Source organism: Bombus pyrosoma, linkage group LG17 (genome assembly GCF_014825855.1).
Source record: "Bombus pyrosoma isolate SC7728 linkage group LG17, ASM1482585v1, whole genome shotgun sequence".
Lineage (NCBI taxonomy): Eukaryota > Metazoa > Arthropoda > Insecta > Hymenoptera > Apidae > Bombus > Bombus pyrosoma.
In genome coordinates this window covers 1,670,026-1,687,915 of record NC_057786.1, presented here as the reverse complement: position 1 = coordinate 1,687,915, position 17,890 = coordinate 1,670,026, and the positions used below count along the sequence as shown (strand labels likewise).

Genomic DNA, 17,890 nt, shown 5'->3' with positions numbered 1-17,890 from the left:
GAAAATATCGTTTTTTCCTCTCGATATCATTGGAAAATAGGTTGATTTTATTTAACGATCTCGATGTCAGATTATCTATGTATAACTTAATTTAAATGTTTTTAAATCGCTTGAATCCAATACCCTGTATATATATATATATATACATATTCAATAGGTTTTTTAACGTTTATACACCATGATCCGTTAAAGTTGCATTGAAAATTTCAATAGCGTGACGTATTTTATTTAATAAAATTTATAAACCAATTGTCCTATACGACGTAAAATTATAAAGTTGCATAAATGTAACGTATAAGAATGGTTTGTCTAAGAAAAATCAAAAGTCTACAACTTGTAATTGATCGACCCAGTGATATTGTTATTAAATAAATTATCGTGCGATATCATTGAAAACGAGATGAAAAATTTCTAGTTAAAACATTGAAAAGCTGGCTATGTCGAGTCAATTTAGCAATTTGACAGAATAATGTCGTATGAAATTCGTAACATCTATCGGAAGAGATTCGAGCAACAAATTCAGTAGCGCGTGTGTGGAAAATTTCCGTGCTTTAAAGTCGCACACAATTTTAATGAGTTGAAAGTTTAAATTGACCACCTGTTATAACTTCGCTTGTTTCCGTCCGTGAAACGCACACGTAATTTCTAATTTTCTATCGAAATAAAAAAAGTTCATCAATTAAATTTTCATGGTAGCTTCGACCTATCGAAGCTAAAAGTTGCTATGTAGCGGATGAACAATGAAATTCCATTGAGCAGGATAAAAATGAAATACATCGAGCGGGAAGCAAAGATGCCAGAGAAGATGAACGAATTTCCCGAACTTCCCATTGCGTTACGATAAAGCAAATGTATTAAAAAAATAACAAAATAAAAGGCATTCAGGTAAATAGAGATTTATTTTCATCCAAAATTCTCTTGACTATCGAGTCGTTAAATATATCTCGACATAAAAAGTAATCTACGACAATCAGACCTTTTTGAAAACCTTGAAAAGTGTGCATCTAAAACGTGTGGCAAAAATTAGTATACTCGTCGCAGCACAGAATATTGCTGTCTCTTCGTCAGAAGTCTACTCATCGTAAACAGCTAACTGAATAATTAGAAGTTTCTCAAGTAATCCTTGAAAATCTTGAAAAGTGTGCACCTAAAACGTGTGGTAAAAATTAGTATACTCGTCGTAGCACAAAATATTGCTGTCTCTTCGCCACAAGTCTACTCGTCGCAGTACAAAATATTGCTGTCTCTTCGCCACAAGTCTACTCGTCGCAAACAGCTAATTGAATAATAAGAAGTTTCTCAAGTAATCTTTGAAAACCTTAAAATATGTGGCAAAAATTAGTGTACTCGTCGTAGCACAAAATATTGCTGTCTCTTCACAAGTCTACTCATCGCAAACAGCTAATTGAATAATAAGAAGTTTCTCAAGTAATCTTTGAAAACCTTGAAATATGTGGCAAAAATTAGTATACCCGTCGTAGCACAAAATATTGCTGTCTCTTCGCCACAAGTCTACTCGTCGCAGCACAAAATATTGCTGTCTCTTCGCCACAAGTCTACTCGTCGCAAACAGCTAATTGAATAATAAGAAGTTTCTCAAGTAATCTTTGAAAACCTTGAAATATGTGGCAAAAATTAGTGTACTCGTCGTAGCACAAAATATTGCTGTCTCTTCACAAGTCTACTCATCGCAAACAGCTAACTGAATAACAAGAAGTTTCTCAAATAATCCACGACAATTAGACCTCTTTGAAAACCTTGAAAAGTGTGCACCCGAAATGTCTGACAAAAATTAGTATATTTGTCACAAAATATTGCTGTTTCTTCACAAGTCTACTCATCGCAAACAGCTAACTGAATAAAAAGAAGTTCCTCTGTGACAAATGAAAATCTTTTCACGCTACAATATATATAAACCAAGCCAATCAGTGTACAATAAATAAATAAATAATCAAATATATATCCAAAGAGTCCGGAACAGTGTCGAATAATATTCGAATCGATTGGAAACACGGTGCTGCTTGTGTCCCTATATTTATCGGGCAGGGTAGTCTGGATGGGCCGGAAAATCCAATCGGCCTGTCCGAACCGTGCATAAAGTTTCAATGCCGCCGCGTCCAATCTCTTGTAAAGCTGGCCGTAATATATGCGCTTTGCAGCGTATCTAGGACGCCAGTGTATCGCTGTCTATAACCGATAACCGACACCCAGTATATGCCTCTCTCTCTCTCTCTCTCTCGCTCTCTCTCTCGCTCTTTCTACATGTATTTGTGCGCCTGTACGTATATACGTACTACATATACTACATTCAATTGTGTTTAGCTCGCGTTCCACTCTCTATCCATCGAGAACGATCATCATCCGCACTGTGTGAACTTCATGGTAATAGGGAAGTGTACGACTGACTCGTTAGGCGAATATCAATCGTTTCTCCGAGCGTTCATCCTTTCTGGGCTTCGCGAGGACGATGTTTGAATATGTTTCTTTCCGTGGAAATGACGAGACGAAGTTGAATAGCAGATGAGGTTATAGCAAATGCATATAAGTGGTATGGCATTCGTAAAAGTATTAGGACACCGATGGTCTCCTGTGAAATATGACGATCGACCAGGTTAAGGAATCGATCGATCAATCAGAAGTATTCGTGCTCGTGGAAAATCGTGGATTATTTTGCCTTTAGACGACGAAATTTTGCAAAAGATTGATCGAACTATTTAGAAAAATCAGAGGAACAGAATAAATGAATAGTAACGTGGAATTGTTCGTGTAAGTTATATCGACCACGAAACATTATAATACACTTTTGAGAAACGTTATATTATTTATAGACGTAAGAATTTCGCCTATACGATTTTGCACTAATTTTCGCTAAATATTTCGTCAAACGCATTAAGAATCTTGTTGCGAGAGAGTGTTGCAGCAACGATGGAACATTTCACCACTCGATTCTGTAGCATCCCGTAAAGGCGACCTAAAACTAGCTGCCTCCGAGTTAATTTCAATTAGGAGAATCGGAATGGCAAGCGTTCAACATGGTTGTGCAAGTCGGAAACTGGAACAAGTGGAGGTATCAAACGCGCTGTGAAGGGTACAGGCCATAAAGTAGCGTCTAAAACAGAGCCTTTGGCTATTGTCAAGTAGGAGCACGTTTGTTGCAAAGCATCGTGGCTCTTCAATAAAGCGAAACACCCGAACCTGCTGGCGCGCTCCCCAGATCAGCCTATTAAATGGATGGCGAGTGCCAGCAATATCGAGTTACGTGGCAATACCCTAAATTGCTTGACCGACCAGCATCGCCATAAGCTGCACACGATCTTCACTTAGTCGCTCGTCGCTCGCATCGATCGCACGATAATTACTACGCCGCTGAGTGCATGACATCCTTGGGTTGTTGGCTACGAGAAACTCCAACTGACAAAGATCCTCCGCTCATAGTTTCGGTTTGCCATGGAAATTCACGTGCGTCGAGGCGGCACGCGACAGAACAATTAACGCTGTCCAAGTGCTTTTCTTCCTTTTGCAGTTTTTCCTCCTGTCGTACGAGTGTCGTAAATTATGGCTGTTTGTACAGATTCATAGCTCCACTTGTCGCAGCCCAACGATACGATGCCAAAGCCATCGAGCCTTTAGAAGACTTAGCTTGGCAACCAAGCGATGGAAAACCCAACGACGTGGAGCTTTCTTGCAATCAGCGTGCCTCTCTTTCGTTTTCTTCAACTCAACGCGCTTTATCATCGCCTATCGCCTGCGAATTCTCAGTTGGACGCTTGAACGTCGCACATGGTCGCCTGAGAGATCGGCGCTGTGACCGGTACGCGAGGCTTGGACTTTCCTCTTTTGGGAAACGCTAGCTCGTCGATTGTTTGTTCTCTTCGATCATTTGCATCTGGAGAAATCGTCAAGTCAGGAAATTGGAGTGTAAAATGTAAAAATCTCATCGATCCTTTTATGCCCAATGTGATTTAGATTATGTGAATTTTATGTGATTATGCATGTCTATAGAGGATTATGATTTTACACTCTAATTAACGAGGAACAGATAATTTGGAAGAAAATTGAAAGCCAATATCGCGATATGCCTGTTGCCTTCACTTTTATAAAAAGTAATCTAATTAAGGAGCGAAAATAGGAGAAGGATTAGCAGGATACGCGTTTAATTAATAATGTTGACAGTTAGATCTGCGCCTTTGAGATGCTGGGAACGATATATATACCTTCTGAAACTTTCAGTCGGCGTTAGTAAGTCTTTGAACGCCGCAGATTACTTCATTAACCGAGATACAAATTCTAATTTATCTCGGGGGATAATTTTAGTTTCGAACGGTGTGCGTTACATTTACTTTGAGCGGCGAAGTTTGATAGTTTCTTAGATGGTTGGAATATATGGACGACAAAAGACGAAAAGGAATGACCAACCAAAGTCGTTGTTTAAAAAAAGACGGTGATTATGAAAATGTGCATCTTTAAATTTTCTATAAACGCATAAAAATCTATAGTCTTGTTATCATTATTTATTTCAAAATAAATATCGTAAGGCGAACGAAAGTTTCTCCTATGGATATTAAAAGACTTTTTTAAAAAAAAAAAAGGAAATTCCATTTTCCAACGTTTTTCTTCCCGAGCAAGTTAATATTCTTCAACGTTCATGAGTCTTGCGATTACTTTTATGAGAAGCTACTCTGAAGAAAAATGTTGGCTTAATTATCGTCTAAAAACATTATATTGGAGTTCTTTAAAACTTCGTCAACCGTTTTCTATCGCAAATAAAAAACATTAGCAGGATATTTAATCTTAAAACATTAAACGTAATTAAAATAATTGGAAATTAAATTTTCATTACACGCGGATACTTTTACGCAAGCTATGTCGAAGTATTTCATAAGAAATGATTGAAGATGAAAAATTACGCTGGCAGATAAGAACAAGATTTCGCTGAAGATGAGAAAAATCAGGCTGGTGAAGGAAGTTGGATCACGACCATAATCGTGATTCCGCGACCATTGTGATAAATCACTGTCGGTGATGTTGCACGCCATCTCTGTCGGCGATACGTTCAAAGTATCCCGATACTTTCGTCAGCCACTCACCACTTTTCCATTTACATAATTACAGCAACGTGGCTATCTTGGTGCGCGAATTGGAATCGGCAGCGCCGGCCAATTCAATATTCCAGTAATTTCCAAGTTGTTTCGTTTGCGATTCGATCAAGCGATAAGCATTCTGCGAGTTATAATCAAATTCTCGGCCTGAAGCGCCAGTTACACGTACAACTCGGTGGAATCGGCCGTTGCTCGGCGAAACTCGCCAGCGGCGCGTGCAAGTTTCGCGAAATTTCAGCGAACGCCGATTGCCGCAAAACTACCGCTGCTGTGATTAAAGCGTGTCTTGCGAGAAACTCTTTCATCCGTAAGCGGATTAGGCTAACACGGCAGCGTTGGCTTCGACGAATTTCCACGGATCGTTGTTTGATGTCAATTTACGATTCGATTAAGCCGGTCGATCGGGTCACGATCGGCCCCTATCGGTCGTTAGTCAGGTCGGCCCTTAACAGATCACAGCCAGCTGCCTGGCATTGTAATTTCGAACATGAGCTATGTCCTGTTTGCCTCTCGTCAACGTATATACATACTTCGATTCTGTGGATCGAGCGATTAAGGGGACGGCTTAACGACGAAGGCGTTTCAACGTGTCTCATTTTGCGGTTCTGATTATTCGCTCGTCGCGACAGCCTTTAGTCGGTCCGCAATTGCGAAGATCCAGATGGGTTTCGTGTTTGCGAGGTCAGAGTATATTTGTACGTGCACAGACCCGCGATTATTCCGGGCGAATGGTATTCCGAGTAGGCAAGAAGCGACAATTTAAAATAACGAATCGTATCGAGTGTTTTATTATTTCTGTGTTGCAGATAACAACGCGGGAAAAGTAGAATGTAATTTTGTGTCGAGATAACACGTTTCCAAATAATTTTCTGCCTTGGTATTTTAATACGTTTGAATTACAAATAACGCAGGGAAAATATAATAGTGTTGTGTTAAGCTATATCGTTTTCAAATAATTTCATGTTTTGGTATTTTATTGTCTCCGGGTTTCTACTAGCGTTTCAGGTACTTTGCCGTTTCTAAATAAAGCAGGGAAGATTAATTTTGCGCTAAGATGAATCGTCTTCAAATAGTTTTATGTTTTAGTATTCTATTATCTCCGGGTTTCTATTAGCGTTTCAGGTACTTTGCTATTTCTAAACCAGANAATAACACAGGGAGGATATAACATAATTTTGCGCTAAGATGAATCGTCTTCAAATAATTTCCTGTTTTGGTATTTCATTGTCTTCGGGTTTCTACTAGCGTTTCAGGTACTTTGCTGTTTCTAAATAACGCAGGGAAGATTAATTTTGCGCTAAGATGAATCGTCTTCAAATAGTTTTATGTTTTAGTATTCTATTATCTCCGGGTTTCTATTAGCGTTTCAGGTACTTTGCTATTTCTAAACCAGAAATAACACAGGGAGGATATAACATAATTTTGCGCTAAGATGAATCGTCTTCAAATAATTTCCTGTTTTGGTATTTCCGGGTTTCTATTAGCGTTTCAGGTACTTTGATATTTCTAAACCAGAACTTTTTTTTCATTGTTTATTTAAATTTTACAATTTGTCTAGTAGGACATTTATTATAGCTTAAATATACATAGCACGTGGATGGTTACCCCCAGCGGGGTACCATCTTCGTGTTTGTTAGGTTATAACCTTTGTGAGATCTGCTGGGTGTTTCCTTTTCAGTCTTCTTTCTATTCTTGTGTTGATCGTTTCCGCAGCCAGCCGGTTTGGGTATGTTGTTATTCTTTCTCTGTACTTTTCCGCGCATCTGCTAATCTCCTCCTTGACCGTTGGTATTCCCAGGTCCTTCCGAATATCCTCATTTCTAACGTACCATGGGGCGTTTACTATTGTTCTAAGAATTTTTGTATTTTGTTTATGTGGCTCATTGCTACTGTCCCCCATAGTGGTATTCCGTATGTCCAAATGAATCAGAACTAACGCAGAGAAATATAATACAGTGTTTTGTTAAGCTAAATCGTTTTCAAATAATTTCCTGTTTTAGTATTTTATTTTCTCCGGGTTTCTATTAGCGTTTCAGTTACTTTGATATTTCTAAACCAGAACTAACGCAGAGAAATATAATACAGTGTTGTTGTGTTAAGCTAAATCGTTTTCAAATAATTTCCTGTTTTAGTATTTTATTTTCTCCGGGTTTCTATTAACGTTTCAGCTACTTTGCTATTTCTAAACCATAAATAACGCAGGGAGGATATAACATAATTTTGCGCTGAGGTAAATAAATAATAAATTTTCAAATAACTTTCAGTGTTAGCTAATAAGGTGATAAATATTGTTGATTTTTAAACATTGTATTTTTCATACGTTTGTGCTAGAAACATAGACTTATCCATGATAGTTCAGCTATTAAATGAGGCAGTTTCTTTTTTCGTATTTCGTATTTGCATTAAATATTCCTGAAGCAATGTTTGATTCCATTATAACAACATTGTCAGCTGCACCAGAAGTACCGATTTTTCCAACGTTGAGGTCAAAGCTGGAATCAAAACAACCGTGCTAATTTGAATAAAACTGAGAGACACGTACGAAAGCTACAATTTTAATACAAATTCAACGTTCAAGTTACTTAGCGTCTTGCTTAAAAGCAAAACACAAAGAATCGTTCGAGGATTGTTTATTTGATCTCAGCGCAAAATACAATTTTACCCACTCTGATTATTAACTGTATTATATCTAAAATAGACACAACAATAAAATAGTCAAAGTGATTCGTCCTGTCAAACTTTTAATTATTATCCTCATTACGAACAACAATTCGCCAAGCCTAATACGAACATCTACGTAAAATTGTCTAATAGGGTGAAACTTACCCCTTTCTCTTCTAGCTTCGCTGCGAGCTACGTTTCAAGGCAACTTTGGTAGATTTATTAGCAACGGCTGTCGATACTTACATCGCACTACTAATTTACAAAGTTCAGTGCATTGTGCCCGGGGACAATTAAGCTTAATGGCTTCGACTCCGGTAAGATGGTCGCAAAGAACAATGCGCCGATTTCATTGTCCCTGGATAAGGACAATCCCAGGGCCGGCTAATAATTAAAATAGTTCCCGTGTAACTTGCAGCTCGAGTTTCCTTCGACTCTCGCGATTCTGCTCTTCCTCTTTCTTTCGTTGCAAGGCCAGATTCTTATTAATGATTTCCCCTTAATCTCAGTCCATTTTCTTATTTAACGTGGCCCGTGTTTAGAAACTCTGACAGGTTTTCCTCTTTGCCGAAGAAAGTGCAAACGATAAATCGAGCTACCTGTCCCTCCGAAAAGAATGTCGAGCTTGTAGAAATTTATCGAAGCGTCATTTTTGTACTTAAAAATCATTTGGATAGGAAGAAACGTTCAGACGATGGAGCAGCATATTTTAAAATTAAGATCACGCCACCGTTCGAGAAGAGCGACACGTGCAACAACGTGCCATAATTTCCCACAAAATTCTGAAAAATTGTCCGCTCTGTTTGACAGCCGAAACGCAGCTTGGCAAGCAAAGCATTTTGGAATTCCGAACGCTGCACGTCGGAGGCTACTTGCACGCCGGAGAGGAAATCCCGCACTTCGTTGGTTTTCTCCAACAAATCTGGTTCAACGGCTACCCGTACCTGGAGATAGCGCGCAGTTCCGGCAATCATCAAGCTTCTCATCAAGGTGTAACACCGATCATCAGGGTTACGGGGAAATTCAGCAAAAGGAACCATCCAGTCCATTATCCGGTGACATTCACATCAAAGCACACGTTCGTCGGCTTGCCCGTGCTGAAAGCGTACGTGGAAACGAATATCTATTTCCAGGTAAACATTTTTCAATAATATTTTTTTACCTTTTCTTTTCTTTTCCTTTTTTTTCTTTGAAAAATTAAAACTTTAACAAAGTTTGTAAAAATTAAACATTAAAAGTGACTAGTGTATCTGTGTGATCGAGACATTTTTCAGCACGATATTTTATAGTCATTGTTTCATTGTATAAATATTACCATCAGTGTTTTTAAATTGGTTTTTCATTGGAATTAGAAAACGATAGAGAGCTGTTTGCTTTTTCATGTGGACGAGATGCCACGAGAAAGAGAAAGTAGATAGCTGGTAGAAAAGAAACTCTTCATTTACCACACCCCAAAAGAAATGGCAATCCAGAAGGATATTTGAGTCATGCTGTGTGATCGAGACATTTTTACAGTCATTGTTTGTAAATATTAACATCAGTATTTTGAAATTGGTTTTTCATTAAGATTAGAAAACGATAGATAGCAGGTAGAAAAGTAACTCTTCATTTACCACACCCCAAAAGAAATGGCAATCCAGAAGGATATTTCAGTCATGCTGTGTGATCGAGACATTTTTATAGTCATTGTTTGTAAATATTAACATCAGTATTTTTAAATTGGATTTTCATTAAGATTAGAAAACGATAGATAGCAGGTAGAAAAGAAACTCTTCATTTACCACACCCCAAAAGAAATGGCAATCCAGAAGGATATTTGAGTCATGCTGTGTGATCGAGACATTTTTATAGTCATTGTTTGTAAATATTAACATCAGTATTTTGAAATTGGTTTTTCATTAGGATTAGAAAACGATAGATAGCAGGTAGAAAGGAAATTCTTCATTTACCAGATCCCAAAAGAAATGGCAATCCAGAAGGATATTTGAGTCATGCTGTGTGATCGAGACATTTTTACAGTCATTGTTTGTAAGTATTAACATCAGTATTTTGAAATTGGTTTTTCATTAGGATTGGAAAACGATAGATAGCAGGTAGAAAAGTAACTCTTCATTTACCAGGCCCCAAAAGAAATGGCAATCCAGAAGGATATTTGAGTCATGCTGTGTGATCGAGACATTTTTGCAGTCATTGTTTGTAAATATTAACATCAGTATTTTTAAATTGGATTTTCATTAAGATTAGAAAACGATAGATAGCAGGTAGAAAAGAAACTCTTCATTTACCAGATCCCAAAAGAAATGGCAATCCAGAAGGATGTTTGAGTCATGCTAAGCAGTTTGCCGCAGAGTTCGCCAAGTTCAATTATGAAATCGACAGGTCGTCAAACATAGTTTTCTAGATGTAGCTGCTGCTGGTCGAAAGAAAAGTTCGATTAATGTTGGTATTCTCAGTCGCAATTATTATAATTCGGTAACGTGTATATGTAGATATGGTTTAATTCCTGGAAATTATTTTGTTGTATATTTTATTTATATCTGTATGAGCTACTCGGAAGCCAAAGCGCCTATAACTTTACTTTTTGAAGTTTGTTTAATTTTATCGCTGAAGCACTTTGATCGATACATTGATTTTTCCTACTTTTTTGCTTTCTGGGAATTTAGCAAATAAACGGACCCACTTTCTCGCTGATCCGAATCAATTTCTCGTTTCTAATACGTTACTGCACCTGAAGTACGCGATATTTCCTCGTTACGCTATTGTTACATTAACCGGTTAGCTGTTTCTGACGAGCATACTCGTCATGAAGAAATGCAAATATCTTGCGTCATGACGAGTATACTCGTCGTGCGTAAAAGATACAAAACAGTCATCCGATTACACGTTACTTTAATTCTACGTTATAATCTCTACGCATACCCTGTGCTTGACGAGTATATTCGTCACCGCTTACCTTTTGCCACACGTTTTAGGTACACACTTTCCAAAGTTTCCAGAGGATGCAACAGCTGACTCGTTAAAATGAAAAAACAAGGTGTAGCAACATACAAGGTGTCTAATTATTCCGCGCAAAATTCAACTTTAACAAAGTTTGAAAACGTCGGGGACGTTACTAGCACGCGAACGGGAGCGTTACGAAGGCCGGTTGAAATATCTGGTGGGAAAAGTGGTTCAGCCCACGTTGGGAAACTCGCGTGTCGTGCCTCAGAGACCACAGAGGAAATGAAATGTCAACGGTGACGCGTCTCCACAAAAGGTTCGCCCAGTTAGATCCATCCTGGCCTGGATCGGTGCTCGGTGCTCACGAATCGATGCACAAACTCCGGATTAATCGTGGCACGTGTGACGCTGGCGCACGTAAAAACCCAATCATGCGCCGTTCTTCTGTGTCAAGTGACAGACAAGCTCTTCTCTGGCCGTCACCTTCGTAATTACGTCGACTCTAATCGACGAGCTTCTGCTGTTTTTCCATCGCCTCTCATACAACTTCCGGCTCGCTCGTTTAATTCCATCCACAGTTTTTCTCTTGAAAGAGAAGCGCGGCTTTGATACTCGTGCAAAGAGAACGATCGATCTTCGCGATCGAACTTGTATTGTTGGAAGAACAGACGCCTGTTAATTAACCCTCCATCCGCGTACTTTTCGACCGATAATTTCGAGTCATTCTTTCATTTCTCCCACGTTTCTATTTGGCCAGTTAGTCGCTTTTCGACGAGTATACTCGTCATGAAGGAATGGCAATATTTTGCCTTATGACGAGCATACTCGCCACGCGCAAAGGGTAGTTACAATTCGTTGCTTAAAAAATTGCAGTTTAATAATTGCAGTCTTTGGCGAGTATACTCGTCATGAAGAAATTGCAGTATTTTGCCTTATGACGAGCATACTCGCCACGCGTGAAGAGTAGTTACAATTCGTTGTTTAAAAAATTGCAATTTCGTAATTGCAGTCTTTGACGAGTATACTCGTCATGAAGAAATAGCAGTATTTTGCCCTATGACGAGCATACTCGCCACGCGTGAAGGGTAGTTACAATTCGTTGTTTAAAAAATTGCAATTTCGTAATTGCAGTCTTTGACGAGTATACTCGCTGTCGCTTACTTTCTGCGATTTTAGATACACACTTTTCAAAGTTTTCAAAGAGCTCGCGACAGCTAACTGGTTAAACTTTGCTCTGCTTAGAGATAACAAGGTGACGTGCAACGATAAAAAGTACTGGATGATGTTGTAGAAGTTTGGAAGAATATTCCAGAATTGTTTGAAACACAAAAGCTTAAAAAGCATCGTATGAACATAAACGATACAGTATGAAGTTAAAAATAGGATCGCAGGCAGAGGGTTAACTCGTCGCCTGAACTCAGACTTGAGCAACATTTTATTGAAAATTTGATTGAAAAGAAAGATTCAATGACACCTTTGCTATTTTTATTTAAAACACATATAAGGAAAATAAATCTATTTTATACTAAGAATCAGGTAAATCATTTAGAAACAATTCTTTATTTTAATTCACCTCGACATGAATTCTACGCTTCGTACATTTTACAAACATAACAGCAGGTCCAATTTCAACTTCCACTTTCTTTCGTCAACAGCGCGCATTAAGTGGCGTACACACTAGCACTTACTTATTTCTCATTTATACTTCACTTGCATTTCCCGTCCAAAATTCTCTTATTTGCGAGCTGGTCGTCGCAGCTGTCGCAGATGCAGGGCCACGAACTACAAAGGGAAACTTACGTTTGTTTAAGTCGATTAACACGCTGTTTCTCGCCTTGCAGTTCAGAACACGCGAAGCGAACGGTCTAATTCTGTACAACGCCGGTCGAGAACGCGACTTCATCGCCGTGGAGCTGGTCAACGGACACATTCATTACGTGTTCGACCTGGGTGACGGCCCGGTCAGAGTCAGGGACACTTCCAGGTCCAGGCTGAACGACGGCAAATGGCACGCAGTGAGCATCGGAAGGCCAGCACCGAAAAGACACACGCTCGCTGTCGATGACCATGTGACAGCTGTCAATAGTCAGGGCAGCAACGAGAACCTCGACCTGGATGGAATCTTATACATCGGTGAGTAATGTCTTTTGAAATTCTCTTCTTTTGAACCTCCCCGGCTCCTTCAGAGGTGCCATTTTCATTCGACAATTGTTCGAGACAAAACACGATCGAGCGTGGCTAACTCGAATCTCTGTGAAAGAGGAGCTAACTCTAATTATCGACAGCTTTGACATAAACATTCGCAGTAGGAAATTCGCAGGAATCTTCCACGCGAGTTTTCTCGCCTCTCAGTTTACCCATACAATTTTCCATATACCTTGCGTCATATTTCGAGGAAGCACGGCGCAATTTTAACGCAATTATTTTTGCTATCGTTACATGTTTTTCAAGATATTCGGATCGGAAAATGGAATTTACCAGACGCTAGGAAACCCATTTGCTATTTTAACCAGGTAGCTTTCTTTATACTCGTCACGCGTAAAGAGTAGTTACAATTTGCTGTTTAAATTGCAATTTAGTAATCGCGCTCTTTGACGAGTATACTCGTCGTCGCTTACGTTTCTCAAACAGGTCGCAACGGCTAACCGGTAAACGGTTGTTTTAACTAACAAATATGAGCACGTATGATGACATCTCTAATCTTAGTAGAAGTACGCGGACTACGTTTCTAATTCGACCAGCATAAATCGCCATAGTGCAGCCTTATCACGATGCTAATGGAACGTTTGGTACAACACGCGTAACACATTGGACATTTATGTCGTGTTTGACGGAAAAAGTGAAGCCGACGTGATGCCGCGTTATAAAACGCGGAAATCTAATTTATAGCCGGAGCTCTGCATGCTTCAAATATAAAACAGGGCGAGCATTTATTCGAGCCGGCAAGTAAGGAACGCTGCTTAGTGATATATCGCTGACCTTCGACCAGGGTAAAAGCGTATCGGGATAGTTGGAAGGCGAAATATTACTTTATGAATCACGGTGAATTTCGAAAATCCCGTGAACGATAAATCGCGCTGTGGCAGAAGCGAAGAGGGATTGGCTCGGCCGATATATCGCGCCGCGAGATAAAGAGTTGAAAATCGATGAGTATCGCGCGTAATAACATCCATCAGACGCATTGGCGTATAAATAATACAACGATACCGTTGATACTTTCGAAAATCGCTTTATCTCGTCTCATTACGTCAGCATCACGTTGACGATCCTTCAGCCCGACTGAGATATCGATCCGAGTCCGTGTAAGCGTGTAACAAGTGAGAGAAGTTGGAAGAAGAGAACATCGAAGGTCCTCTTCCTTTTTTTTAAAGAGAAAACTTTGAGGAGGAGAAAGAAACTCGCCGATGGAAGATGGAACTTTCACGAGGCTCTGTGTCTTCTGCTCTGTTTCTTGCCCAATGCGCTTATACATCGTTTTGAAGTGGTACCACGCTGAAATTGGATAAAAATTTGGATAATCAGGTGAAACGTACCCAAGAGAATCGCGGGCCGTTCGTAGAAAATGCAAAGTGCAGCTGTTTAATCAAGTGCACGAGAAAGATGATGCTCTTCATAACGCGGACAGAACATCGAAATACAGGCGAATCATTGGAACGTTGGAAGAATCATTGGAACGCGTTGGAAGAGTAGGAAAATTTCGAGAAGATACAATGCAACACTCACAAGACGTCTCTGCACTTTCCCAAGTGATCCCTTCGCTGGCCCGTGGGACACCTGAACCTGGCGCCTCGAATGATGTGCCTAGACCCGAGCTGCGTTTTCGGCATAGCGCTTTTCGCTTTCTTATCCGCGTCCTGGTTTTCCGGCTCGTCGGTGCTCTGCGAGATCGTGTATTCCATGCTGCTCGACCAAGTGTTGTCCTCCGGCGCGTGACTCTTGAACAAGCGGAGCTCGATTTGCGGAGGTTGGCCAGAAGACACGACCCTCCACTTATCGGGCATCACATCGTCCAACGTGGTCAATTTTGTCAACGTTGCTGACGATCGAGCCACGAGAAGAAGGAAGACAATGCCGATGAACAATTGCACGCTGATGGATCTCATTCTTCCTTTCCACCGAGATAATTCGATTGGAAACTCCACTACTTACAATGTCGTCGTTAATTATTCACCACTTTTCTTGCTAATTTGCGAGCTACGGTTGACGATCGCGTTGAGCTACGAGTGACAAGTACGTTGGCTGTGCAGCTATTTCGCGTACGCGACACAGTCGTCGTCCACGTGGACGTGTGAAAACGCGGCGAGAAACTGGCTGACAGATAGGAGACTACGAAGACAGAGGTCTTGTACGACTGGCCACTGTTGAAATAAAAGGCGATCTGATCTGCAGAGCAGATTGTTGCGTGCAATTTAACTAGAAACGCATCCGGCGTCGTAACCACAATATTCCACCACAAGCGAGATTAGAATCATTAGCAGTTTTTGACCATCTCGACCGGCGTCTCGCTTTTTATTAACGATACTGAGCAACGGTACGGCACGATAAACGACTGATAACAGTTGCCAGACGATAAACCGTTCGAGGAATTTTTATAATCACAAAATGCACGCGAGTATTTCCACAAGTTGCTATTAATCATCGTTCTTCTGGAGATCCCCTGTAATTGGAAAATTCCAAACAGACGCCACGCGTGTATACGATCAATCGCGAAAGTTTCTGATGTCGCGCACGTCTTAGGGAAAGAGCTACTTTTATCAGAGTTTTTATTATTCGCTTGGCAACTAAGTGATTGCGGAGTTTTTCATTAGATGGCAATGACAAAATCCGCAATCACCTAGTTGCCAACCCAACATATCTTCCGTTACGTTGTATAAACGAGCCGATAAAATTATAATGAAATGTTACGGAAAAATATACAAAGATACTAAATAAGATACAAATAACGTAGAAATAATAATAAAATAAAAATCAACTTTATTTATACCAATGAGATTTCATTTATAGTATCTGTTTGTTTGAGCTGAGTTTTCCTGTTGCTTGAAGTACCTTGGTTACTCACCACTCGATTACATGAACCAATCTTGCGTATTGCTTAATCGAAATGAATTGGAAGAATGAGCACAGTAAGACTAGGATTATTTAATGTATGTTTTATTTAGTATTCATCAAAATAATCTGCGTTTTGCTTTACTTAACAGTGGGTTAATCTTCATCTCAGCCTCACGGCTAAGGAACAGACTTGGTTTACAGTTGGCAGACTTTTAAAGCTATCTGAGATGCGTTTGCTATGCTTGCTACACGCTCGTTTCATTCATTTATTTTCTGATTCTGTTTTTTGACCTACTTATCGTATTAAAGTTGCTACTGTTACTTGTATGCTCTCTGTCCATCTATCAATCTCAGTTTATGTTCTTCCAAACAATAAAGACGTAAGATATTCTCTATGTTGCGCGTTCCTTGGAAAGAAAATTGCCCAACGAAGATAGGATCTGAAGGAAATTATTTTATTCCTACGCGGAAATCGTCTCTGTTCAACGTGAATTTTTATAAAACAGTAAAGTCGAGATGTATAATCTGCTCTTCTAATCTTCACAAATATGAAAGCGAAGCGATTCGACTATCCGACCGACGTGTATTAGCTCGGATATTCAAAGTTCCATGGTACACAAGCTGTAACCAGTTAGCTGTTTCCGACGAGTATACTCGTCGTGAAGAAATGGCAATATTTTGTGTATATTTTGTGTGTGAAATAAGTTGCAACGAAAAGACTTTTATTTTTCTTACGCGTGACGAGTCTACTCGTCGTAACACAAAATATTGCCATCTCTTCGCGACGAGTATATTCGTCACGCGTAAGGAAAATAAAACAGCCATTTCGTTGCAACTTATTTCTACGTTGCGACAGCCGCACGTACTCTGTTTGACGAGTATACTCGTCGTAACACAAAATATTGCCATCTCTTCGCGACGAGTATATTCGTCACGCGTAGGAAAAATAAAACAGCCGTTTCGTTGCAACTTATTTCTACGCTACGACAGCCGCACGTACTCTGTTTGGCGAGTATACTCGTCGTAACACAAAATATTGCCATCTCTTCGCGACGAGTATATTCGTCACGCGTAAGGAAAATAAAACAGCCATTTCGTTGCAACTTATTTCTACGCTACGACAGCCGCACGTACTCTGTTTGGCGAGTATACTCGTCGTAACACAAAATATTGCCATCTCTTCGCGACGAGTATATTCGTCACGCGTAGGAAAAATAAAACAGCCATTTCGTTGCAACTTATTTCTACGCTGCGACAGCCGCACGTACTCTGTTTGACGAGTATACTCGTCGTAACACAAAATATTGCCATTTCTTCGCGACGAGTATACTCGTCACGCGTAAGGAAAATAAAACAGCCGTTTCGTCGCAACTTATTTCTACGCTGCGACAGCCGCACGTACTCTGCGTTTGACGAGTATACTCGTCACTTTTTGCCACACGTTTACGGTGCACGCTTTTCAGAGTTTTCACAGAGGTCGCAGCAGCTAACTGGTTGATCGAAACCGGCGTTTTAGGGTTCGGAATGTTGGGAAACAGAACGGAAGAGCATTTTGTAATCAGCGCGAGAACTGCGGACGAGCTATGGAAAAATATTCCGAGCGCATCCGAAGGCAGCCGAATGAACGTAAAATATTCGAAAGGGCAAAGACAAAACTGTAAAACGAAACCGTAAAACAACTTCAAAGCGATGATAACTTTTTGTTCTTGAGGGAGCGTGGTCGGGAAATAAAACGAGCATTTTACGCGTACCGTAACAAACTTGAACAAACTCGTGACTCTTCGCTATCGCTAGGAAACGACTTCACGCTGTTTACCAGTTGCTCAGAAGCATTGGAAATCGCGGAAAAATGAAATAGATATGAGATTTTTTTTGTTTTGTAGTTGCATCTCGCATAAAAAATCCGGAAGTAGCGTACACTCATAATCAACATTCTGTTTACTGTCTGCGTTTTATTTACCAATCTTCTAATCGTGTTTTCCACGATTTTTTCAGTTTCCTTAATAACATATCGTGGAAAACATTTTCGACGTCCACGCGCCGATTTTCATGAAACATTTCGTAAGCGTTGATCGCGGCTACCTAAGGGACCTGCCTTTGCCCTAAGGGACAGATCATCCCTTTTATCCGAGCCATTTCGC

The 17,890-nt window shown here is 40.0% G+C and overlaps 2 protein-coding genes across 2 annotated transcripts in view; one reads left to right on the top strand and one right to left on the bottom strand.

The window, feature by feature from the left end:
- The window catches only part of LOC122576957 (neurexin-1), a 623,013-nt gene that overhangs the window by 518,140 nt on the left and 86,983 nt on the right, over positions 1 to 17,890 (top strand). The window contains exons 17-18 of the mRNA XM_043747905.1: positions 8,571 to 8,893; positions 12,542 to 12,833. Of these exons, the coding sequence (XP_043603840.1) occupies positions 8,571 to 8,893; positions 12,542 to 12,833 (615 nt within the window). The remainder of the gene's footprint in view (positions 1 to 8,570; positions 8,894 to 12,541; positions 12,834 to 17,890) is intronic.
- On the bottom strand, positions 12,242 to 15,191 carry LOC122576956. Its single transcript, XM_043747904.1, has 2 exons — positions 14,424 to 15,191; positions 12,242 to 14,192 (listed from the first exon to the last, which is right to left on the bottom strand). Exons 1-2 carry the CDS (start codon positions 14,801 to 14,803, stop codon positions 14,165 to 14,167), a joined length of 408 nt encoding a protein of 135 aa, XP_043603839.1. The 5' UTR covers positions 14,804 to 15,191; the 3' UTR covers positions 12,242 to 14,164.